At 43.5% G+C, this 25759-nt stretch overlaps 2 protein-coding genes across 19 annotated transcripts in view; both read right to left on the bottom strand.

The window, feature by feature from the left end:
- SLC15A1 (solute carrier family 15 member 1) overlaps positions 1-6480 on the bottom strand; it is a 145793-nt gene extending 139313 nt beyond the window's left edge. For both annotated transcript variants that reach the window (XM_079902774.1, XM_079902775.1), the window contains exon 1: positions 6430-6480. The gene's annotated coding sequence lies outside the window, so the exon portion shown is untranslated. The remainder of the gene's footprint in view (positions 1-6429) is intronic.
- Positions 1-25759, bottom strand: part of DOCK9 (dedicator of cytokinesis 9) — a 297694-nt gene that overhangs the window by 2830 nt on the left and 269105 nt on the right. For 14 of the 17 annotated variants that reach the window (XM_079902752.1, XM_079902762.1, XM_079902758.1 and 11 more), the window contains 5 exons: positions 24118-24328; positions 18631-18821; positions 15524-15624; positions 15251-15389; positions 12094-13368 (listed from right to left, as the gene is read on the bottom strand). In XM_079902752.1, the coding sequence (XP_079758878.1) occupies positions 13246-13368; positions 15251-15389; positions 15524-15624; positions 18631-18821; positions 24118-24328 (765 nt within the window). In that variant the 3' untranslated portion in view covers positions 12094-13245. Of the gene's footprint in view, positions 1-10429; positions 11712-12093; positions 13369-15250; positions 15390-15523; positions 15625-18630; positions 18822-24117; positions 24329-25759 lie in introns of those variants that run through there. The other 3 variants (XM_079902766.1, XM_079902763.1, XM_079902765.1) reach the window with 3 other exon arrangements.

The following is a 25759-nucleotide window of genomic DNA, read 5'->3' on the forward strand; positions in this document are numbered from 1 at the left end:
ACTTTAGACATTTTCTACTAGGAGCAGGTATTGCTTTCCCAATTAGAAAAAAGCTATTTTTGTAAAGAGTCAAGGAAATAAAAAAGCTTATTAGATTTGCCCAGAACGTGAGATTTTTGACTGGGAAGAGATTTTACAGGGATAAATTAATCTATTCTCAACCAAACAAGTCTAGGGACTTCCCTGGCGGTCCAGTGGTTAGGACTCCGCACTCCCAGTGCAGGGGGCACAGGTTCGATCCCTGGTCAGGGAATTAAGATCCCACATGCCGCGAGGTGTGGCCTAGATAAATAAACAAACTAAACAAGTCTAGAAAGCCTAAAATGTCTAAAAATGTAGGAAATTTGAGTTTAGAATCTGGATAGATTCTGTTCTTCATGTTTGGAATCTGCACAGTGAAATAAAATGATCATTTTTAGTACTATATAATGTTTTACTTTAAAAGAGTACAATAAGTGAAACAGCAATATCTTATGTTTTTTTTTTTTCTACTTTTGAAAGTGCTCCACTTTTTTCGTGACCACCAGGATGCTCAGAGCTAAATTTCGCGCTTAGCCCGTCTTGTACAGTTGTACAGCCATGTCCTCCCTCTGTTCCTTAACTTCCATGATTTTATGCTTGCTTAGATGATTCTATTTTTTTTTTTTTTTTTTTTTTACCGGTACGCGGGCCTCTCACTGTTGTGGTCTCTCCCGTTGCGGAGCACAGGCTCCGGACACGCAGGCTCAGCGGCCACAGCTCACGGGCCCAGCCGTTCCGCGGCATGTGGGATCCTCCCCGACCGGGGCATGAACCCACGTCCCCTGCATCGGCAGGTGGACTCTCAACCACTGCGCCACCAGGGAAGCCCGATTCTACTTTTAATATGTCTTTATTACAAGCTCCCCACAATCCTTTTGGGGAGTGGGTGGGACATAATAATAAGAATAAATGATCTTATTTAAAAGAAAACCTCTGTGAAGTCAAGAGGAACAGGGATTTATCTCATTTAGATGATGAAGCTGATGGGATCCACTTGATCTAGATCTAGATCTAGATCTGGGTTCCACTAGAACCCAACTTTTCAGACTTCTCATCCAGTGCTTCTTTCACTGTGCCAAGCTAAGTAGTGGGGCATCAGGATGGCTGTCTGTGACCATGTCAGGGAGGGTGACAGGAGACACCATACTGCCACCCACTCCTGGTCACTCCCCATCTGGAAAGGCTGAAAGCAGTTGACCAGGTGACATACCCACATTGCTATATGTGAAGAACCAGCCAAACAAGACTGCCAAAGCCAATGGTAACAATTAATATTTCCCAATCTTGGTTTCAGAGCAAGGGTTAGTTCCTCCAAACACTTGCTGTCCTCATTTCTGTCCTGGTTTGGTGACATTTTTGTTCAAACTGCTTTCCCCCCCGAGGGTCCTGAGCCTCTCCACACAGCCGGGGAAGCTTTTGCTCTGTCTTCTCTCATGACTGGGAATCTCGCTGGGTTATTCTGTTTTGGGCTGCCATAACAAGGTACCACAGACAGGGGGGCTTAAACGACAGAAATTAATTTTCTCACAGTTCTGGAGGCTGGAAGTCCAAGATTAAGGTATTGGCAGGGTAGGTTCTTTTTGAGGGCCGTGAAGGATGGATCTGTTCCAGGCCTCTCTCCTTGTCTTGTAGGTGGCCGTCTACCCTCTGCGTTTTCACACCATTTTCCCTCTGTGCATGTCTGTCTGAATTTCTTCTTCTTACAAGGACTCTCACGATATTGGATTAGGGCCCATCCTAATGACCTCCTTTTAACTTGGTTATCTCTATAAAGACACTATCTCCAAATGAGGTCAAATTCTAAGGTACAAGGGTTAGGACTTCAACATGAATTTTTTGGGGAAAGAGTTCAGCCCATAATGCTTGCCCCCCATCTCCTGGTTTGGACAACAGCCCCTGCAGAGGCCCACGATACTAGGAGGCCCCGGGCATCTGGGCTGGCAAAGGCATATCCACCCTTCTTCAGCCAGCAGCTGACCCAGATCCTGGGTCAGACAAATTTCAACTAGAACCCCAGCTCCACCATTTACTGTGTGACCTTGGCCATTTCCTCCATTTCTCTGAGGTTTGGTTTCTTCACATGAAACCATCTCCTACCTAACAGGATCATTATGAGAAATAAAAGTAACAGTGTCTGTGAAGTGCTGGCACCTGGGAGGAATCCGCGAGGTGAGGCCAAGGCTGATACTTAAGCAGATTACCAGCTTTAGCTGGGAGACGCCAGGCCTGTCCTATCTCTGAGCTGCCGGGTCAGTCACACCCAGAGCAAAGGCTTCCCCGGGAGAGTCTCTGGGCCTCCTCTCTGAGGGACACATCTTCCTCCTTTGAGCATCTTTCAGAGCTCAGCTCAATACCTGTGTCCAAAGAAAGAAGTTCTTTCTCAACTTCCCTCATGCCTGGTGACTTCAACAACCTAAGGATGGGTTGGGCCTTGATCCAGGAGTTATGCTGCTTCAGTTTCTAAGGTTTAGTAACTCAGCCTCATTTCTTCACCCATAGTTCCCTTTACAAAGCACAGATCATACATGTGAGGGTTAATTTTGTGTGTCAAGTTGACTGGGCCATGGGGTGCCCAGATATTTGGCCAAACATTATTCTGGGTGTTTCTCTGAGGGTGTTTTTGGATGAGGTTAACACTTAAGTCAGTAGACTGAGTCAAGCAGCTTGCTTTCCCTAATGTGATGGGCTTCGCCCAATCAGCTGAAGGCTGGAACAGTACAAAAGGCTGATCCTCCCCAGAGTAAGAGAGCGCTCTTCCTGCCTGACAGCCTTTGAACGGAACATCGGCGTTTTTTCCTGCCTTTGGACTCAAAATGAAACATCGGCTCTTCCTGTGTCTCTAGCCTGCTGGGCTTCAGACTAGAACTACCCCATTGGCTCTTCCTGCGTCTCCTGCTTCTGACTCACTTCACCCTACAGATCTTGGGAACTGCTGCCTTCGATAACTGTGTGAGCCAGTTCCTTAAAATAAATGTTTACACACACACACACACACACACACACACACGTGCATGCGCACACACATGCATGCACACACTCGCACACGTCTTAGTGGTTCTGTTTCTCTAGAGAACCCTAATAAAACAGGTAATCCCAGGTGACTAATGCCAGCGTACCTGTAGATGTCACCACCCAAATCCCAACCAGTGGGTCTACATTCCAGCAAACTCTAATTGACACTGACTTCAAGGAACCATTGTAACCATTGTTCTCGCTTTTCCAAACAAGAGGAGGGCATTCCTTTTCTGCCTCGAAGGTCCCCCTTTAATACGCATATCACCCCCACCTGAAGTAGGAGGTGATATGGCTTTATCCCTGCCTTGTGGAGGGAGGGACAGAGTGAAAAATAAGTTTGCTCAAGTCACGTGTGGACACGGAAGGAGCAGGCTCCAGACTGGTGCCAAGCCTGTTGCTCAATGTCTGCGCAGCGTGACACGCCCCGGACACTTGCCGGACGACATGCAGCCTCATCTGTACACAGGCTCAGCCGATCTGGGAGTAGCGGTGACCCTCCTCTCCCAGGGTTAGCTGCCCAGGTGGAGGAGGGGACCGCTGCATCCGTGCTCCCAGCTGGAGTCTCGACAAGCATACCGGAGCCACTGCTCCACACAGAACAGGGAGAAAAGGCAGGACAGAGGATGGGTCTTGTATGGTCTAACGGAGGAGTCCCCAGAGTGCCTTCTGTGGGACACTGGTCCTGGGACAGGCTTTAGAGAAGCAAAATGGATTGCCTCAATGAATTAATCTGGGGAAATGCCCCTTAGGAGACCTATCTTGGAAGCAAAGTCCATGAAGACGACTCTGAGGAGTACCGTAGGAAGAGCTTGCTTAACTTTGCCTCACTATACCCATACATTTTTAATTTTGTTTCTCCATAATACCAATTAACATTCCACATCCTTTGGAATCAGTAATGTTCCACAGGACATGTGCAGGGAAACACAGGTCCAAACAATTATTGAGCAAGAATTAATACCGAATTTTCTCCTGTTTCCTCATTTGGGCTGAGTCTTGATTAAAAAAAAAAAAAAAAGTGGTATTTACTCTGAGCTTACTCAGAGCCAATTAAGTAGTTAAGTTCTTTTTTTTTTTTTTTTTTTTTTTTTTTTGCAGTACGCGGGCCTCTCACTGTTGTAGTCTCTCCCGTTGTGGAGCACAGGCTCCGGACGCACAGGTTCAATGGCTATGGCTCACGGGCCCAGCCGCTCCGTGGCAAGTAGGGATCCCCCTGGACTGGGGCACGAACCCATGTCCCCTGCATCGGCAGGCAGACTCTCAACCACTGCGCCACCAGGGAAGCCCTAGTAGTTAAGTTCTTAACTCCTTAACTCCTGTAATCCTCAGGGCCACGGGAGGTGCTGGGAACCATTAGCATCCCCATTTAACAGATGGGGAGACCTAGGCAAAAAAGTTAAGAAACTTTCCCACTGTCAAACAGCTAGTAAGTGTAGACTGAATTAAGATACAGTTCACCTCTGGTGGCTTAATTTCCTTGTCTTTTTCTAGTTGCTCAAGTCCAAATAATACCATCCAGCTGTCCCAGGCAGATTCTATAGTCCAAAGTGAACTGTAATTGGAACATTTGTCAGAAAACTTTCAAATACAACTATGAATCCAAGAAAGATGCTAAGCTTTAAAGGAGACAAAATAATGAGCTGTGCCCTCGACCTCGTGTTATGTTTTGGAGAGCAATTTGGGTGAACTGCCACAGTTTTACTTTTCTTTATTCGTTTCTGTACTGCATGGATTTTCTGCAAGGTGCAGCTGTTATCCTTGCAAATCAGAAAAAATAAAATTACAAAGTGCCCTGGGGTCCAGGCAGTGGTCAGAGGGGAGGTGGGCATGGGGGAGGACAAAGGGCACGGTCTGCCAAAAGGAGGTGGTTCTGTCCAAACTCTGGGGGCTGCACTGCTGTTCCAACCTGTGCTAGAGTTTTCTAGAACAGAAGACACCTCTGTCTCCTGGGGTGACATCCCTGGACAGAGGAGATGGAACTTCCTGACAAATGGCAGAGTCCATCCAATGCCAGCAAGGCCCTACAGAGCACACAGGGACCTCAGGAAGAGAACGTGGCTTTAGGGACTGCATGGTCTCTGGAAGTGGAGACCATGCAATATGCTGGTTAGTTCCTAGGGAGCGCTAGTTAAAGCAATACCAGGTGTCTTAGTTTCCCTTTGCTGCTGTAACCAATCACCGTAAACTTAGTGACTTAACACAGACTTATTATCTCCCACTTCTGGGAGTCAGAAGTCCAAAATCAGTTTCGCTGGGCTAAAGTCAAGGTGTTGGCAGGGCAGGTTCCTTCCAGAGTCTCCAGGACAGAACTTGTTTCCTTGTCTTTTCTGGCTTCACAAGGCTGCCAACATCCCTTGGCTCGTGGCTCCTTCCTGCATTTTGCAAGCTCATCAGCCCAATTTCTGCTTCTGTCATCACGTCACCTTCTCTGACTCTCACTCCCCCTGCATCCCTCTTACAAGGACCTCTGATTATACCAGCCCACCTGGATAATCCAGGATGGTCTCCCGCTCAGGGGCCATGATTCAGCCCATCACTACAGGGAACAGAGGCTATTGTTCTCTGTGAATACTAAGAAACACAAGTGTTAAAGCACTAAAGATATAACCTTGATCCCATCAGTTGGTGAAGCAGGGAATGGGAAATGACGGGCACGACAGCCAAGGGGATGGCGTGGTTCACAACAGGACTCAAGGCCAAGTTCTCAGGCTCTGTCCCAAGGCTGGCATGACCCAGAGACTTGCTTGGTCATGATCGCACTGAGTTGGTTGCAAACTATACGAGTGCCAAGAGAATGACAAACATGCATCCAAATTCTGCCTGTGCTCGTGGGGACCGCCCCCCCCCCCACCGGACTTGTCACCATGAGGAAATGGTGACAAGGAGAATAGGGACACGGATATAATTATGAAGAAGCAGCCCAGAGTCAGGAAAAGGCAACTTCATCATTTTTCTACCATTGTGAGACCTGCTTCGCTTACTGAAACATTTGACAGCATTTGTGTCCCCAACTTGAAGCACAGCCCGGTCACTCTGAGTGTGGAGCTCAAGTGCCACATGCACTCTGCTTGACGCCAGCCACGGTCTTGGCTCAAACAACCCCCTTAAGGTGACACAGGCCATCCTGGCAGTAGGAGCACCTGGCTGGGCAGGAGACAGGATAGGGCGGGCAGCACGCAGCCTCGGGTATCCCTCAGGCTGCCCTCTCACGGCCTCCCACTTCCTTCCCATCCCACCCCCTCTTTAACTCCCTGCAACCACTTAACTGTCCTCCATTTCTGTAATTTTGACATTTCAAGAATGTTATGTGAATGGAATCATACTGTATGTAACTTGGGGCTGAGCTCTTTTCGCCCGTCCTAGTCCCTGGAGAGTCATAGGTGTTGTATGCACCTGTAGTTCACTCCGTTCTACTGTTGAGTGGCATCCACGGCCTGGGTGCACCGCAGTCTGTTGAGGAGCTTCTAGGTTGACCTATTATACAAAAAGCAGCTATAAACATTGGTGTAATGGTTTCTGTGTGAATGAATATTTTCATTTCTCTGGGACGAATACCCAAGGGTGCAATCCCTGGGTCATACAGTGATCACATACATGGCTCCTTAAGGAACCGCCAAACTGGCCAATTTACTTTCCCATCAGCAATTCACAAGTGATTCAGTTTCTCTACACTCTCACCAGCATTGGGTGGTGTCACTATCCTCCCCAGTGAAATGTTTATCCGAGTCTTTGGCCCATGTTCTAATTGGATTGATTTTTTTCTGGTGAGTTTTGAGTGTTCTTTATATATTCTAGCTATTAGTCCTTTGTTGGATATATTGGTTTGCAAATATTTTCTCCCAGTCTGTAGCTTATAGTTTCATCCTCTTAACAGAGTCCTCTCAGAATGAAAGTTTTTACTTCTACTTTTAAAATTCAATTTATCAATTTGTCCTTTCATGGGTCATGCTTTTGCTGTCAAGTCCAGGCTCCCCAGGGGTCTCCACGGGCACCGCAGGGGCAGGACTCTTGCTAGGCCAGCGCGGCTGAGAGTCCTGGCTCCCTTCAGGCCCTCTGATCCCACCCTGGCAGGTGTGCTGGACCCGTGCTCCAGCCTAGAGAGGGTGGGAGTCTAGCTCCCCACCTGGCCATTGCTGCTGTGGGTGTGGGTTAGGATGTTTTTCCTGTGTTGTTGGCTGTAGTAGTGCCCCGTGGCCTAAAAATCTTCTGTCTTGCTACGCTGCCCTTCTCATTTTCCTCTGGAAGAGAGAGCAGCTTCTGTTTCATTTATTTTTTTAACGGTAGTTAAATACATATAAAAGTTACCGTTTTAAGGTGTACAGTTCTGTGGCACAAAGTATATTCATACTATTTTGCCACCAGCACCACCACCCAGCCCACAACATTTTCATCGTACCCAGCTGAACCTCTGTACCGAACCTCTGTACCGATTAAACACTAACTCCCCATTTCCCATCCCCCCAGGCCCTGGCAATCACCCTTCTACTTTCTGTCCGTGTAAATCTGACTGCTCTAGGACCTCATATAAGTGGAACCACGCAAGATTTGTCCTTTTGTGACTAGCTTGTTTCACTGAGCATGTCTTCAAGGTTCATCCATGTCGTAGCACGTTAGAATCTTCTTCCTTTTAAAGCAGCATAATATACTGTTGTATTGTTTACTACATTGTGTTTACCAATCCATTCATCAGTGGACACCTGGGTTGCTTCCATCATTCGGTTATTGTGAACACAGGTGTACAAATGCTATGCTATACATAGGTGTACAAATATCTGTTCAAGTACCTACTTTCAATTCTTTTGGGCATATCCTCCAAAGTAGAATTGCTGGATCATATGGTAATTTTATATTTAATTTTTGAGGGACCATCATACCACCTTCCACAAGAGCTGTACAATTTTACATTCCTACCAGCAATGCACAGGTGTCTCAATTTCTTCACATCCTTATCAAAACTTTTTTTTTTTTTTTTGGATAATAACTATAATAATGAGCGTGAAGTGGTGTTGATCTTCTTTTGACTGTGCCTGTAGGTATTTCCGTGTTGCTGAATTCTTCAGCTCCAAGCATGGGATATAAGAGGCATAAAGAAAACTGGGGGACTTCCCTGGTGGTGCAGTGGTTAAGAATCCACCTGTCAATGCAGGGGACACGGGTTTGAGCCCTGGTCTGGGAGGATCCCACATGCCGCGGAGCAACTAAGCCCATGCACCACAACTACTGATCCTGTGCTCTAGAGCCCAGGAGCCACAACTACTGAGCCCGTGTGCCACAACTACTGAAACCTGCGTGCCTAGAGCCCGTACTCCGCAATGAGAAGCCACAGCAATGAGAAGCCTGCGCACCGCAACAAAGAGTAGCCCCTGCTCGCCGCAACTAGAGAAAGCCCGCATGCAGCAACGAAGATCCAACGCAGCCTAAATAAATAAACTTATAAAAAAAAAGGAAAAAAAAAAAGCCTTGAACAAAATTTTAAAAAAAACAAAAAAACTGGGGGGCTTACCACTGTTATCGTTCTTTGGGTCCCAATGTTGCTGGCTGGTCTGCTTCCTTCACTTTACCTTTCAGAGTCTTATGTTTGTTTTTTAAGGTATAATGTCCAGGGTTTTTAGTTGTATTTAGTGGAAGGGATAGGGAAAAGTTTATCTACTTTACATAGTAGATATACCATATCAAGAGAACCTTGAATTTCTTTTAACATACAAGTGCCCTCTCCATCTCTTTTTTCTTGAAATTTACTGAAGAAATCAGATTGTTTGTTCTACAGAGCTTCCCACAGAACTAGATTTTGCTGATTGCATTCCCCGTGGTGTCATTTAACATGCTCCTCTGTGTCCTGTATTTCCCAGGGAATTGGTGATTCGATTTAGACTTGATCAGATTCAGGTTACAGTTTTTGGCAAGACTCCGTCATAGATGGTGGTATGTACTTCCATCATGAGGCATGTATCATCTCTTCGTCTTTCTTGGTAATATTAGCTCCTTCAATCGTTGCTAGTCTTTATTTTTCTAGTATCATCATGAACTTAATTATATAATTTTAACCCACTGCTGTTATTATTCTTGTTTATGTTCACCCCATATCTACCTAGAAGGAGCTTCTTGAAATTCTCTTGACAGGGTCTGTGGTGTCTTTGCCAGTCCCGTGGAAGTCAGGTATGAGAAGACGCTCCAGACTCACCTTGGACATTTTCTGCCCTAAATCTAGAATCAGCCATTCTCCATGGAGCCTGGATAGTTTTGGTCAGAAAGGTATTTAGAGACTACAATTTGGGCACTTAGAGGTGCTCATTAGCTACTGGCTTGGTCATTGTTTTTAAGTCTTTTCAGTTAACCAAGTGAGGAAATACGTGTGTATTTAAGATAAATATATGATGAGTTCAAATTCATATCTCCATATCAAATTCAGAACTAAAGGGTTTTAATTTAACCTATTTTTATCTTATAGATGTAACTTTTTTTTCTCCCATGCCAAAAACTTGGTTCCTAATGATATCCACATAATCACTCAGTTACTTTCTCCAACAGTAAACACACAACAGTCTCAGAATGACAATCTCACAAAAACAAAACACCACTTCCACAAAACAAAACAATTATTGAAAATGTTTTTTGTGTATTAACCGATCATTTATTTATTTGTTGCTACTATTTTTGTCCTTAGGGTACATGTCACTAGAGATGCACAGTGAAATTCCTGTATTTTAAAGTCATTTGAAATAATTCCTATGTATTTGTGTCATCAACTGTATATGTGGTTATGTTGATTTATTTCATTTTGCTTTCAATTCTTAGGAATCAAAAATTTATTTTAATAATTTTGTAAATATTCACATGGTTCTAGAGCCAAATCTATGAAGCAAATTATATTTGAACAGGGTAATCCTCTAACTCTGTCCCCTATGTATTATTCCCTCTCTCCCCATATAGGTAATAACTTAAAACTTTTCTTTTTTGATTTTTCCCTTCCATCTAAAAAAAACCAATTATCTCTGCTTCCTTATCCCTCCTTTCTTGAATAATGAGTAGCACACTATTTGCACTTTTCTCTGTCTTGTGTTTTGTACATATGGTATCTTGAAGATCACTCCAAAGCAGTAAACAGAGATATTAATCCCTTTTTATAGCTACACAGTGGAGTCACTGTGTAGATGTACAATAGTTTATGCAAACAATCCCCTGTTGATGGAAATCAAAATGTTTTTGAACAGAGTTTCTACACTGAGTAACTCTGACATATGGTTATGTAAATCCCAATGATTATTACATAAGTCACCTTTTAATTTCACATCCCTACTCTCAACAGCTTTCTCCATGCAAGGGGCTGACTTTATTTATGTATACTACCTAGAGTTAGTTAGTTCCCAGGTGGCAAATATCCCTGATAAAGTACTGAATAGTGTTTTAATTCCCAAGTTACGTCAAAGAATTTTCCCAAAGGGGGAATAGGGAGTTCTTGTTTAATGAGTACAGAGTTTTTGTTTGGGAATATGAAAAAGTTCTGTAGATAAATGGTGGTGATGGTTGCACAACAATAAGAATGTACTTAATGCCACTGAACTGTACATTTAAAAATGGTTAAAATGGTAAATTTCATGTTATGTATATTTTACCGCAATAAAAAAAAAGAATAAGATCTATGGAAAACATTTAAAAATTTATTGAAAATTAGCAATAAAGATTTCTTAATGTTAAAAAACACAATTTTCCCCAATAAACTGCTACTTTAATGTGTAACTTTATACCAAAATTAAAATTTTATGCATAAACTAAATGAGGTTTTTAATTGATGTGAATGTGTTTCAGTGCAGGGTCAATAGATGTCTTCATCTTAGCGATGGTTCCTTTCTCCACTGTTGTAATTAGTGAGGGTTGGCCACCTTCCAAGCTGAATCTTATCTGACATGAAATCTGTACAAATTACTTCCCAAGTTTAACCACAAGGTAGCAAGTTAGCTCTTTCTAGATACATTTATCTTACTGCACGATGACCTGCATTTTATGGCTTCTAAATGAGTCATTTGTGACCAGGAAATCCAGCTCGGCGACAAGGGAGACAAACTCTTATACCTATCCCTGCTGGTGTTAGGGAGAGTCAAGGTTTATTACACGGGGCTGACAGGTCAGAGACTCAGGGCAAACGCAGAGAATCTTCTCAAGCCCTAAGTCTGGATCCACTAATGAATGGGCTGCAGCCTGGTGAGCTGTCGTAACTCCTCACGTCTCTTCTTCATGACCTTGTCGCCATCTGTAAAATACAGCCTTGCCCACTGACAGAGAAGTTCCAAAGACACCATAAGATCCTTGGCATCTGGGTGCTCAGGATGTACACAGCATCATGATTTCCTTCCTCAACTGGTTATGAAAAAAGACAGCCTCCAAAACCCTTCAAGTAGGAAAACCAGCTATTTTATTTCTTGTGAAAGACTCCTCTTTCTTCCATCGCTGGAACTCTGGGGCTGAGTGGCTCCTCCGCTGGGTCCCTGGGCACAACCACAGGCAGGACCAGCACCTGCAGTCTGAGGCATCACTTGACTCGGCTTCAGCGTTTATGATGATGTAGGGCACAGGCAGTGTGGGCACACCTGGCCGCTGATGCATTGCTGGGATAAATGACCATCTTATCCCAGAGTACTCACCTTCAAAGCAAGCAGGGAGATGATAAAGATGGAGACCTTGGTAGAGTTGAAGAGGAAAAGACAGAAGTATTAACTTGTCTATGTATACTTGGGAACAACCAGAAGAATTCAGAGCCAGACTGCAGTGCAACAAGGCATTTATCCACATCCCCTGGAAGATCTGGCCTCTAGCCCTGCCTCTTGAAATCCGTACCATGGAAACTTTGCACAAAGGCAGAGAAACGGGTATAATGATTCCCACGTACCCAGCCTCAGCTTCCACAATTACCAACATCTGTCACCTACCTACCCTCTTTTTTCCCCCTTAGGTACTTTAAAGCAAATTTCTTTTGCCACATTATTTCACCCCCAAATATTTCAATATCCTGCCCCTCTTAGGACTGTCAGACAATAAATACCCAATACTCACTACCGGAAAATCAGCAATGTTATTTTTAATACAGCTGTGGTACAGAATGTTTAATTACAGCAGGGCAGAGATTCTAGTTAAATAAAATTAAAAACCTTTATTTTTCCCAAATATAAAATTACTAAATTAATGTCTGAAAAGAAAATATAACATGGTGAAAGCTTTACATTACACCACTGTTCACCACAGGATTTATGATTTACCAATGACATACTCCACCGTTTTGGCAAAAGGATGAAATTTTTAAAACAGTTTATAAACCTAACATAGCAAAGACTGTATACATCTCCATATTGCACTTTTTTTATGTACAAGAATAAAACAGTAAAGTCAAGTGTGTTGCATATACTAAGAACAACACAAATCTGTCACAATTAAACTTTATGCGGAAGCTGATGTGAGTATTAAAAATGTAGAAATGTCATACGTGTATGTACACAATGCCAAGACTGTATTAACAAACTCTATGTACATAACAGTATACTGTACTACTTTAAATGTTTAGCATAGTTGTGTTTATTAATACAGGCCTTTGGTTCTAAACTGCTTGACTAGTCTTAAGCTCACATAGTTTCTTAAGCTTTCATATTTTTTAAATGCAAGTAAATGAGTATAAAAGCACTAAACCTCCGGGTTCACTGGTACAAAAATTACAATGGTCAGTTCCCTTAGGTCATCAAAAACTAGTCACAAAAATAGTTCTTGTATTCAACCTGAATGTGCCACGGGAAAAAAAAAATATTTTCAAGATTTTCCAGCTTAGCCTAGAGGCAAAAGGTTACCCCAGCCTCGATTTCAGTGCTATGTACATTCCAGAATACTTGTTTTCTCCAGGCCGTTTATTTTTAATACTACTCTGTAAGGAAGAATAAAATTTAACTCCAGCTTAAGAGTGTCCGCCACATACCTCTGTTAAGACATAATGAAAATGTTGACTATTGCCAGCAAGGTTTAAAAAAATATGTGTGCTCTCCTACGACCCTGCAGAACATCTGCTATGAAATAACACGGCTCTTTCTTTCCCTTCTCGCGCGTTCCCCTCGACTGCTCCTTGGGCTCCGCCTCCCCGGGCCTTGGCATGTGCCCAGTGAGTAGCTTTGGAGATCATCCTGAGTTTGCAAATGACAAAGCAAGTCCCCACACGCGGTCCACGAGATGACGTCACACCACGGAGGACGAGCTGGTCATGCCGTGAACCAGCGTGCTTGTTGGGGTCCCACTGATGGCGTTGAAGATGTGAAGGGAATTCGGCAAAACGCTGGTCTTCTCCTCCAGGGGGCAAATCTCGAGGCACAGAAACACAAGGTTACCCAAGCGTAAACTGCTCCAAATGACACTTCTCACATTTATCATCCAGTGGCCACTGTTACTGTGAGTGGCGGTGCCCTCAGAGAGCTTGGCTTTGGTGGTTTGCAGAGGGAGCGTGTTAGCTCACCTCATAAATGACGTTTTTCAGGTCAGGATTTTAAGGAGAAAGTCAAGAACAACATGTTTTGTTTCCTTTCCAGGTTAGTGAGTGGACAGTCTTCTAACCTCACCAGGTTATAAGGCACCTTGAGGCCTATCCTACACACACTTGATGGGGACACGACCTGGCCTTGTCCCCTGGAAAAGTCTTTTTTAATTGAGTCCGGAGCATCGGTGTTCTCTACCAGCTCCTTCTCTTAGGGTCTTACAGATTTCTACCCTGGGAGCAAGAGAGTGGCTGCCTCGCTGACCCTGATCAAGTCTCTTTCGCGCTCAGTAATGCAGGGAAGAATTCTAAGTGCAAGACTCGGGCTATTGCCAGGTGGAAACTGAGAAGAACATACACACTCAGAGGCTCCCCTGGAAAATCCAAAAGCAAGTCTACTCCAGGTCATGACTCTTTTTGCTCAAGGGTTCAAAGGTTAATCTTCATAGTTGTTGAGATAATGGAAAGTTCAAGGTGTAGTTTAGAGCACGGCATGGCATTGTGTCCATACAATCTGGAAGTTTATTTTAATATTCTCAGCCCACAATTTTCTTCCTACTTTCATCTTTTCTAGTGCCAAGTGCTGGCACCCACTGACCAAGCTCTCCATCCTGTCTGGAGGCCCCATGGAAAAGACCTTGAGCTTTCTCCAAAAACTTGTTCCCATGAGACCTTCTCTTTCTGCTTAATGATTCACATGTTTATTCAGTTTTGTTTTCCTACTTTTCTAAATGCCCAGAAGAGGGCTTCTTTTTGCACGTGCATGGTCATTACGTCAATGTCTGCAGTTGCCCCAACTCAGTAATAACTTTATGTGAGCCAGTTATCAAGATCCAGAGAAATAAAATTAAAAAATGACATTACCATCCCATCTGAACGTGTGAGCATGGAGGAGAGAAAAAAGCAAGTTAAAGCTTAGACATTTAAGTGAGTTTCCTACAACAGAATCCTTCTCACTAAATCATCACATGGTACGTTAACTGACACAAATGGTCTTGGCTTCCATTTTGCGAGAATGAAAGACAGTACCGTAGGGAACAGACAGAAGCAGTCGTGTGCTATCAAGGTGCCAACACTAATCATAAAGACTGAGTCCGTGACTCAGAAGAAGTCGCTGTGGTTGATGGAGAACAGACCCCTCAAGAAGCAACAGGAGATGATCGCCTTTGAGATTCACTCAGTTCCCTGGGCAGCTGTCCCCCCTGATGACCACTGAGCCCACATATGTAATCCTACCAAAAGGAATTCATACAGGAAGACGAACCCACGAGGGCACCCAGGTCAGCTGTAAACAGTAAAAAACTGAACGACCCTATCTCTTTAAATGGTGAAAGACGCTTACTACAACAGAGAATTCCTTAAACCAGGCTGGTAAACCCTATTCTTCCAAAGGATTGGGTGAATAAAGAAGCTTCCAGGAATGGTATTGGTATTTTTTTTAATGTGAGGTGTTTTTGAGCTAGATTAAGTGATAAAGAGGAGGAGGGTGCTGGTCTCCTCTGGTCATATTAGACAATGACGGGTGAGCACAATGTTAGCTGCTCCCCAGGTACCCATGGTTAGGTAGTAGCGGCAGTGCTGCATGCTACACTATCCTTCAGATAGCAAAATTCTGGAAGGATGTCGGAGGGTTTAGGCCACCACTGGGGGCACTTGAGACCCCAACTGATGTGTGCTCCCTAAAAATGAGAAGCACTCCAGAGTGGTACCTACCTGCTCATGCATGATTTCAGAAAGCTCTCTCGTCATTTCCCTGTAGTTGGCCTTCATTTCCTCCTGATACTCTAACTGGTCCTCTTTGATCAGCCGTTCATTTACCGCTAAGCCTTGACCGCAAGCTTCCACAAATTGCCTGGAATGGTGTGGGAGAGGGAAATCAAGGCATGTACAGAACACAGGATGAGTCCAACTGGTAGGATCTCGTTCTTGAGTGAGCACAGAAATGATCAATACTTGAAGAAAAGAGACATTTCCCGTGTGCTTTACCTGAAAACTTCTTTAAGCAGCTTCACTTTATTGTCAGGATATCTCTTTGTGTTTGTGTCGTCTAAGAAAGCTCGGGCATATGCTAGTGGACCGGCATTGACCTAGATGAAGACCAAAGATCTTAAATTACGTTATGAAGAAAATACCAATTATCATTAATTTAGTTTCAGTTGGCATTTGCTAAAAATGCTGCTTGAGTGAGTTAGTCATGACCTCTGCCCTCCAGGAACTTAGGACACCAAAGAGGAAACCATGAATAAAGCTCATGATGTTATAAGCGATTTGATTTTATCATCTCAGCCTTCCTTAGGGCACTTGTGATGATGGTTCATTTTATGTAGGAAGAACCAATGCTTGGAAAACTTAAGGACCCATTCAAGGTCGAATAGCCAATAAGCAAAACACCTGAGATCAGAGCCCAAGTCCTCCAACTGGTATTTGTGCTACATGACACTGAACTAAGAGGTCAATCTGGCGAGTGCAATGAAAATTGAAAAATTAAGCATATGAGCCAGTTTTAAAAAACCAACTGTTCACCTCATGGAATTGTGTAGATAGCCATGGGCAAGCTGATCTGCTATCCTCAAATGAACTAACCATTCAGGTGGGCTGGAAAGACAAAGATTTGGGGCATTTAGCAACAGGATGAGTGAACCAGAGCCCTGAATGTCTCCTTTAATTCACCAAGAAGAGTTCGCCGAGGTTGGGTAAGTCAGGAAACGTGGGAGTGTTGAGAGAAAGAAGGTTAGATACACTGGATGGGAAGGAGAAAGTTCCAGGCACCTGAGACATCTTGGGAAAGGTCCTGACCATGTGATTAGTGCACGATTTTTCCTGGGAGGCCTGGTGGACTTGGAAGGTAAGTAGGGAGGGCTGTCTGTCTCGTCTGTGGCTGTCGGTGAAGGGGACGGGCTGTGGTCCTGGTCCACAGTGTACAGGACTTGCACAGTAACTGAGCCGAGAGAATTCACACCAGAGGTGGGGAGACGGGGGGCACAGACATTAGAGGTGGGGCCCTCTGAGACAGGGACAACTAGCTAACCCTTGGTGATAACTGGATATGATTACTGGATATGTGTGGAGAGCTATGTTAACAACCTAAAGGTAACCCAAATGAAGGATTATCCAAAACGATACATATGTTCAGTTTTAAGAAGATGCAGAAGGGAAGCTGATGAGACTTCATGAAGTCCAGCATAACAAGATCTTGGAGTGGAGTGCAGAATCACGGAGCCACCTGATGGCTCTGTCCTGTACAACAGCAAGCCCAGAGGCTCTTGGTGGAAGAATTAAAGAAACACACAAATAAAACAATGAAGTTCATTTCCCCTGACTCCAGCTTTGTTGTTACCCTGGAGGGTGCACATGTATAAACTTAATCTCCTCATTTCATCATGGAATTCTTTGCTTTTAAAGATGATGGGGCATTTATAAAACTCTAAGGTCACTCCTAGAGACTGTCATATGGAGTGATGTAAGTCAGAAAGAGAAAAACAAATATCGTATATTAACACATATATGTGGAATCTAGTAAAACGGTACAGACAAACTGGTTTGCAGGGCAGAAATAGAGACACAGATGTAGAGAACAAACGTAGGGACACCAAGTGGGGAAAGTGGGGTGGGTGGTGGTGGTGGTGGGATGAACTGGGAGATTGGGATTGACATGTATACACTAATATGCATTAAATAGATAACTAATAAGAACCTGCTGTATAAAAAATAAACAAACAAACAAAACCCCTCAAGGTCACTATCAAATGGCAGGGCACATTTTGCCCTTTAGAAGGCTAGACCTGTCCAGCCCCATCCCTTACTGGCACACACACTCTCCCACTGGCCTTAGATAGAGGCTGGATGTTCCCAGGCCAGGTTTTGTTTTAAGCTGCAGAAAATTTTGGCCTCTGGCCCATTATCTAATCAATCATGTGGCTGGAATATTTATCATATTCTCTTGATAACTTATTTTGGCACATTAGTCTTTTGGGCCATAAAGGAAGAGGCTGAAAACATCTGTGAAAACTTTTGCAGTGAATGACAGACATTTAGAAAAATGTTAGGTAACAGCTCAGCGTGGATCTGATAAAAAGTTGACAAAAACTGACTTCAGGAAATGAAACCATTGTATTACAATCTATATGTAACTTTCATAAACACACCCTTCCAGAAAGAGAAAATAATTGGATATGGGAATATATACATAAAGCAGATGATAGAATTATTTATATACATTTAAAAACATCAATAAAGCAAGAAGCATGCTGGTCCCTGGAGGGAGTAATTTAACATCTACTAATTTCTTAGGAAATCATATACGTAAAATACCTGAAAAAAACCCCCATGATTGAAGTGCACTATACAAACATAAAGGTGCATATATCATAAGTGTTTAGCTTGATAAATTTTCACAAACTGAACATATTTCTATAATCAGCACCTAGATCCAGGATGACTTTATCCATAAATGGTACACATCACTTGAACAGCTATAGGAAAAAAAATGTCTTGACCCCTATATGCTACCACATACAAAAACCAATTCAGATAGATTGCACACCTACACAGGAATCTAAACAAAGAAAACATAGACTATCTCTGACACAGATTTCTTAAAGAGGACACACAAATAAAGGAAAAATTGATTAGCTGGGCTATATTAAAATGAATAATTTTGTTAATAAAAGATACCATTAAGAGAGTGAAACTTAATGTACTTTTTCAGGTGCAATTTTCATAGAAACCAGAAAACAATAGTTTTATAAGAAAACCTATAGCTATCCACACTTGCTTTATATTTAAACGAGTCTTTATGCTTCCAATTAGGCACCCAGAATTCCTCAAATTATTGAAAAACCAGGTTGTATGGAGAGCCACCTCCTACCCCTGGCAGACAACTTGGTGAGAATGACACTCTCGTAGCCCCAAGGCTACCGCCCCTCTGGCATCAGGAGAAACTGCACAAATATTGAAGGGAGGTAACGGGGATCACCTGATAAAGCCAGGGATCTACACTGGACCTTGCTGGTGTGAACGACCTAAAATTTCCCAAGGTCTAAGGATCTGTTCTCTGTTGCCCGGTGGTTTGCTTGGTCCGGCGCCCGGCTCACCTGGACGCTCACACTGCCCTGGAGTTTGAGCTGCAGTTTGATCATGTCCACTTCGGCCGAGGAGCACAGCTGCCGGAGCTCGGCCACCTTCTTACTCATCTCGTCAATGGCCACCTCGATGGGGTTCAGGTCCGTGTGGTGCTGGTACATGACGGGGATCCGCTTCTTCACGTAAGGGAAGCAGTGTATGGCTGTGGAGGAACACGGCCTAGAATGAGTCCACAGCTTGCACGTGCTTCACTAGTACTGAGGTAGAAGTGATCATTACTCCCATTCTACAGATAAGGAACCCAGAGCTTGCCTAGGTCACATGCCAGTATTTCGTGGAACCAGAATACTGTCCTCGTTTATCATTGTGCATGACAGGCATCACATAAAGTCAAGAGAGTTGGGTTCTTGTCAACTTTAATATGAGAAGTTTGTCTTTGAAGAAATCACTTTCTCATTCCCTGCTCAATTTTCTCACCCATAAATGCACTACTTCCTTGGAAATTATGAGAGCTGAATGAGCTAGTAGGTATAAGATGGCTTTGCAAATATAAAAAAGACTAAATAAACAGTTTTGAGATACCATATAATAAATTAAGTCCAGAAAAGAGTTCCATAGAAATATGCTTGAGCCATAGAACAACTTTGAATCACATGCTTAAGTTTGTACGGCCAGAGAAATCAATGAAAAATAACATGAGAATATATTTCCAAGCAAAGTATTTTATGAAGCAGAAATTCACAAACTCTTTGAGTTGCATAATAATAAAGATATTTAAAAACTTTTAAATGATTCAAAAACATTAAATAAAAATATTTAATTTTTCTCACTTTTTTTTTTTAACCAAAAAAGGCGCCACTCGATATTGTTTTCCTTTCTTATAATAAGACACCTGAACATATCAACACCAAAGAGTTCATTTAAAGAAGAACAGAAAGGTTTTCCCGGAGGCACAGTGGTTAAGAATCTGCCTACCAACGCAGGGTACATGGGTTCGAGCCGTGGTCTGGGAAGATCCCACATGCTGCGGAGCAATTAAGCCCGTGCGCCACAACTACTAAGCCTGAGCTCTAGAGCCTGCGAGCCACAACTACTGAGCCCGTGCACCTGGAGCCCGTGCTCCGCAACAAGAGAAGCCACCGCAATGAGAAGGCTACGTGCGTACAGCAAGAAAGACCCAACGCAGCCAAAAATAAATACATAAAATAAAATAAATTTATATTAAAAAAAAAAGAACAGAAAAATAACTGGTTCCAATTTGGTACTGTTTTACATTTCTACTTTATTGCTTGTATGGTATATGTAAAAATCTATAATATTCTTATTTAATATATATTTATGAATAAACAGGTAGACATATGCTTAAAAGCTTATTTTATTTTTTAACAAGCTAAAGTAAGATGGAGTGTTATGTTTGGATTCTTTACTATTTACTAAGTGGCTGGGGAGGGTTTACTCAAAAAGGACTGATCACAAAATGAGAAAGCCCGGCTCCCTGCAAAACACAGAGTTCCCTTGGGTTACCCAGAGTCTGAGCAAGGCTGGAAAAGACATTCAACGTGATGCAACCTTGTTTGTCACACACTTACAGGCCTGTTCTAGTCGCTACATGTTTTATCAATCTAAGGCCAAGGGTCTGTGTCTACTATTTCTTCTGTGTTCCTTGTGGACACAGAGTTTTTAAGTGGCAACCCTGGGATTGGTAAGTCCTCTTCCGACTGAAGGCTCCTTTGATACATGACAAGAACTAGATGCTGCTGTTTATCAGCCAGGGAGACAGAACACGGCCCTCCAGCCAGAGGTGAACTCGCACGTGATAGACTGACACGCTTTACACAGGGGAGGGCCACTGCATTCTCACGTGTCAGGACACATGTTTCATGAGGCTAACAGCCATGTCCAAACACACGTGATTAGTGTTATCACAGTGTTTTTGAGTGCCACAGTGCGGTAGCGCCATTATTTCAGAGAGAAAAACCAACTCCAACAGTGTCTGTGAGATGTGCACATTGCGCTGATTTCACTCAGCCAAATAAGTCCTGAGTCACTGCTCCTTACGATGGTTAACTGGAGAGTCAACGAGGCAAAGTAGGGGTGTGATGATACAGGAAACTCCAGTCTGTGCGTGAGCCTCCCCGGTCCACGTAATCTGGGACTGCCCCGGCCCCTGCCTTCCTTGCGGGCCTCATCTCTCCTCTCACTGGGGCTCACTCAGCTCCAGCCATGCCTGCCTGCTGGTCGTGCCCTGAATGTGCCGGGCACAGGGACCCCTGCCGCTGGCCTCTGCCCCGACGGCGCCTTCTCCCTCCAGACATGTGCAGGGCCCGCTCCCTCAATTCCTTCAAGTCTGGACTGTCAGTGAAACCTACCCTGGCCACGCCATTAAACTGCAGCCCCCCTGCCCCCAACCCCACAATTCCAACCCCCTTTGCTTTTGTCCAGAACGTGTATGACCTTCCAACACAGATACATTTACCCATTATATTTACTGTTTATCATCTGCCTCCTCCTGCTAGAGTCTAAGCTGCACAAGCCAGAGAGCTCTGTTTTGCTGATATGCCAAGTTGGAACATTGCCTGTGCTCAATGAGTTTAGCTGAACTGAAGAATGTGTTACTGCTCAAATGGCTAAATGAAAGAGCAAACTGGCCTGGAAGGTGGAAAATTAGGTGGTGGACTGAGTGAGCCACCGTGTTATTAATCAACGCCCCACACCAGTGATCTGCAGCCTTTCAGGCAGGAGGACGAGGGAGAGATGGCTGAGAAGCGCGGGTGGGTGTACGGTCTGGCTGGACCGAACAGAGGGTGAGGGGCGGGAGGATACTTCCAACCTGAGTAGGAGCCTGGACATGATTTGGAAGACTTTGGAACAGTGACCGGGAAGAAGCTCCATAGAATGAGTTCCACGAAAGAAGGAACAGAGGGAATCACGTAGGGAGGCAGGCTCAGAAATTTACACCGCGGGGGCCTGGAGGGCAATCATTAGGTTTTTCAAAGGATTCCACAACTGCAGCTAACTGACTAAACTATCCAGGAAAATGAGCCAGTCTGGGTTCAGAGGGCAGGGAGGGCAGGGGCTCCCCGACAACTTAGAAGGCCAAAGGTCAGCTCTGAAGCATGCAGTGGAAGAAGAACCTAAGGGATTAATAACACAAGGGAAAACTCTCAAATTCAAAGTCTTCAGAATATCCTGGTCTGTGTGTCTTTAACTGAAGGTGGATGTAGTTTATAGGCTCTTAATAGCATTTTTATAACCCCTTCTCTAAATCTTTACACTACCCAGTAATTATCCTTCTGAAATTCTGAGAATCTTTCAGGGCAAAAACTGCACCCCTCTTTGGTGCTGTGTTGTTATAATCTCCTTTCACTCCTCACCAACCTCAAAAGGCAAGGAGCTCAATGGTGGGTGAGATGTGGCAAAGTGAAGTACATTCTTTCCACACCTGGGCATAATTTACAAAATTCTTTGACACCAGATGGATAGTACAAATCTCTTTTTACAGATGAAAAACTAAGGTGCAGCGAGGTTAAGTGACCTGCCCAAGGTCACACAGTGAGGATGTGACTGGGTCTACAGGACCCAGGCCCAGGCTCTGCACTGCCCACACCTTCTCAAGGTGGTTGTTTCCCAAGCCAACAGCCCCTGTGTCTACTTTGCTTCTCTCTGCAGTGGGGTTACTCTTTATCCCCTCTGCTCTGGCAGGTACAGAGCTTTGCTCTAGCCCGTTATCTAATCAAAAATATTTCTGTGACATAACTGGCCAGGGAAAGCACCTCATGGTAACTGTTTATGAATCAATATGCTACCTGAGCAGAATAATCATAATAAAAAATGCTGATCTTGACTCATCAGTGAGCTAAGTTTATTTAAATCAGCAGTTCTCAAACTTGAGTGGCATCAGAATCACCTGGAAGGCTTGGTTAAACACAACCATCTGGGCCCCACCCCAAGAGTCCTCGATCCAGAAGGTCTGGGTGGAGCCCAAGAATCTGCATTTCTAACAAGTTCCCAGGTGATGCTGATGCTGCTGATATTCCCGCCAACAACCTTTGATAAGCACTGATTTGAGGTCATCACAGCTGTAGAGATAAACGTGGTAAGCTGGTAATTCTCATCAAATGACTCCACCTAGAAATGCAGTTATTTTGCTTAGTAAGAATTTGCTACTGTGTCCATTAGAAAAACAATTCATTTACCTATGGGGAGGGGTTAACGTTTTAGAGGCTAATATTGTTTGTGCCTTACATGTTATCTTATTATTCTAAAAGCAGGAGCAGAGACTCCTTTAAGAATGTAGGGTTTGGGGGTGTTTTTTTTTTTGTATTTTAATTTTTATCTCAGTTCCCTCATAAGAACGGTGAAAAATCCTGTGCAATATGCTGTTCTGAACTATTTCATAATGAACCATATTCTTTCCTTGGCAACAGCTCTACTGAGACATAAATCACACACCACACAGTTCACCCATTTAAAGTGTACTGTCCACTGGCGAGGGTGGAGCCTCACCTGAAACATGCCACCCTCACAGTGCTCCTTTCACTAACTATTACAATGATCCCTGTTCCCGCCCAGGCGGAACACTTGACAACATCGACTGCCGGACAAGCAGCGGGTGCTTTCCAGGTTCGACTTAAGTGTGGCCACTCTTTGAAAAATGGGCTTCAATAGCAGAGGTAGACACAACTGGCATTCTCAGTAGCCTCCTCACCAATTTTTTTTAAGTCAAGAAAGCGTTTTATTTCAGGTTACCCGTCATTTGCTGACCCTAACCCTAAGAGCGATGGCGTCAAGCTCCCCTAAAGAAGGTAGAAATCACTCTCAAGATGACTCTACACTTGTCAGGAACAGGGAGATGATGCACAGCATAGTTCTGGGGGTGGGTGATCCATGGCTAAGCAGGACCAAAGGATCCATTAAAACTCTGGCACAGCTGAATGGGCAGCCTGTGAATGCACTGAGCTTCCTGGTTCTGGAGGTGCCCAAGCTGAAGGTGGCCAGCCACTCAGAGACTAGGTGGGTGGGGTCCAGCCTCATGTCCCATTTATTCACCCCACCTAGATCTCTGAGCAGGCTCATGCTGGTGTGTAAGGGGTCTCTTCCCATGACACAGAGGCAGCACTGTGTGCGGGGGGGCGGTTCTTGACCTGGGGGGGCCACGGGTCTACAGAGTCTGCAAATCACTTGAAATTGTGTGCAAAAGCATTCTGAGCTGTCTTCACCAGATTCTAAAAAGGGTAAGCTACCTGACATTGGGTATGAACTTCTGGTCTGGTGGAAGAATAAAATACAAACAGGTAAATAGAAAAATGTCATGAGTATTTGAAAGCAAGCATTAGATACACGTTAAGCTGAAATGGATATGTAAGGAAAGTTAACTAAGCTCGAAGTGCCTTTCCAATTCTAGATGCTTCTGGGTCCCTTCTGGAGGGCTCTTTATCTTGACATCTGGGCTGATGTCTGGGTGTGATTCTTAAAGAAAGGGGCCAGGAAGACTGTACCTGTCAGTATGGTGCGCCGTTTGCACTGCTCTTCGACGCCTCCCTGCCTTTTCCCAGTCTGGGTGAAGGGCATCTCAAACATGAAGCGGCGAATGTTGTGAGATCTTTCAAACTCCGTTTTTCTTTCTTGCAATTCCTTCTCATCAAAGAATGGGATCACGTGAGTCACCTGGATATACGCATACTTGGAATCCAGATCCTTCGGGTTGACCTTTAAATGCATAAAGGAAATGGAATATCGCTATGGCTATTGAAAGGACTCCTCCCAAGCATGCCGAAGCTGTGTGTTTCCACTTCGTATTAGTAAAAGTTTTGGGAAATTTCAGAAAAGTTTGAAAAAAAATAGTACAATGAACACCCACATACCCACCACTGAGAACAATTGCTAATACTTTGCTGTATTTGTTTATATGTGTCTATTCACACACACACGTATATGTAGACTTTTTTTTTAGCTGAAACATTTCAAAGTAAGTGGTTCACATCATGACACTTGAGCCAGCATCTCCTAAACATGAGGATATTCTCCTCCATAACCACAATACATCATCATATGTAACAAAATTAACACTAATTTCCTAATAGTGCCAAATATACCAAGTTGAGATGAATTTCTCAAATGTCCCAGAATATTATTTATAGCTATTTGTGTTTGAACCAGAATCTAATCAATGATTGCATTTTACGTTTAGTTTTGTCTCCTTAGTCTTGTTTAATCTAGACTATTTTTTTCCCATGACATTGACTTTTTTGAAGACATCATGCTAGTTTGTGTGTGGAATGACTCCCTATCTGGATTCCTCTGATTATTTTCTAAGCCGTAGTTTTACATATTTGGCTTAGAGACAAAAATGTTTATTTTACTAATAATGTTTAAAGCCTAGGCCCCCAAATCATAGTTAATCTGCAGATAGATTAGATATAAACAGATGTAGATGAATTAATTTAATACAGGTACAGACTAATCTAAGACTGCTCAGATTATAAATTTAGTTCCTGACAGACTCAGCACATGAATGCTTTTAAAACTACACGGCTAGACCTCGTGGTGCTCTAACTTCTGTGACATGCTAGAAAATTAAACATAGGCACTTTCCATACAAAAAAAAAAGTTAATTTATTAGGGAGATAAATCTACTTTGCACGTATTGTTTTTAAGCTTCTACAGCAATAAAAGGGGACATGAAAGAAATGACCATACAGAGAATTTGGAGACGATCCTGGAATGAGGGCAAACAACTGAGATCAAGATGGGTTTACTGGTCCCAAATTATCATGCACCACTGTTCTCTTAACAGAGACGTGTGTGAAGAAACATGAAAAACAGATGTGCAAGTGCCTTAAACTACAAGTTCAGAAAATACCTAGTCATGAGTTACTTTTCTTTTAGAAAAGGCCATCAGGCCAATCACTATAATTGTATTCGAACCTCTTAGACTTAACTTTCTTTAGCAGAAACAATTTAAAAGCAGAGGAAATGACCATTCTTGCCTGTATTTCAGTGGTGTTTCCCTAGTTTTCACTTTCAAACTTGTATGTGTGCCTCAGCAGAAGGAATAAAGGACTGGTGTTTGAGGAAGAGAAGAAGGTCTAGGACGTCTTTCAGCTGCTGCATCAAGGACCACATATCAAAAGGGCAAGA

The sequence above is a fragment of the Stenella coeruleoalba genome (genome assembly GCF_951394435.1).
Source record: "Stenella coeruleoalba genome assembly, chromosome: 18".
In the NCBI taxonomy this organism is placed as follows: domain Eukaryota; kingdom Metazoa; phylum Chordata; class Mammalia; order Artiodactyla; family Delphinidae; genus Stenella; species Stenella coeruleoalba.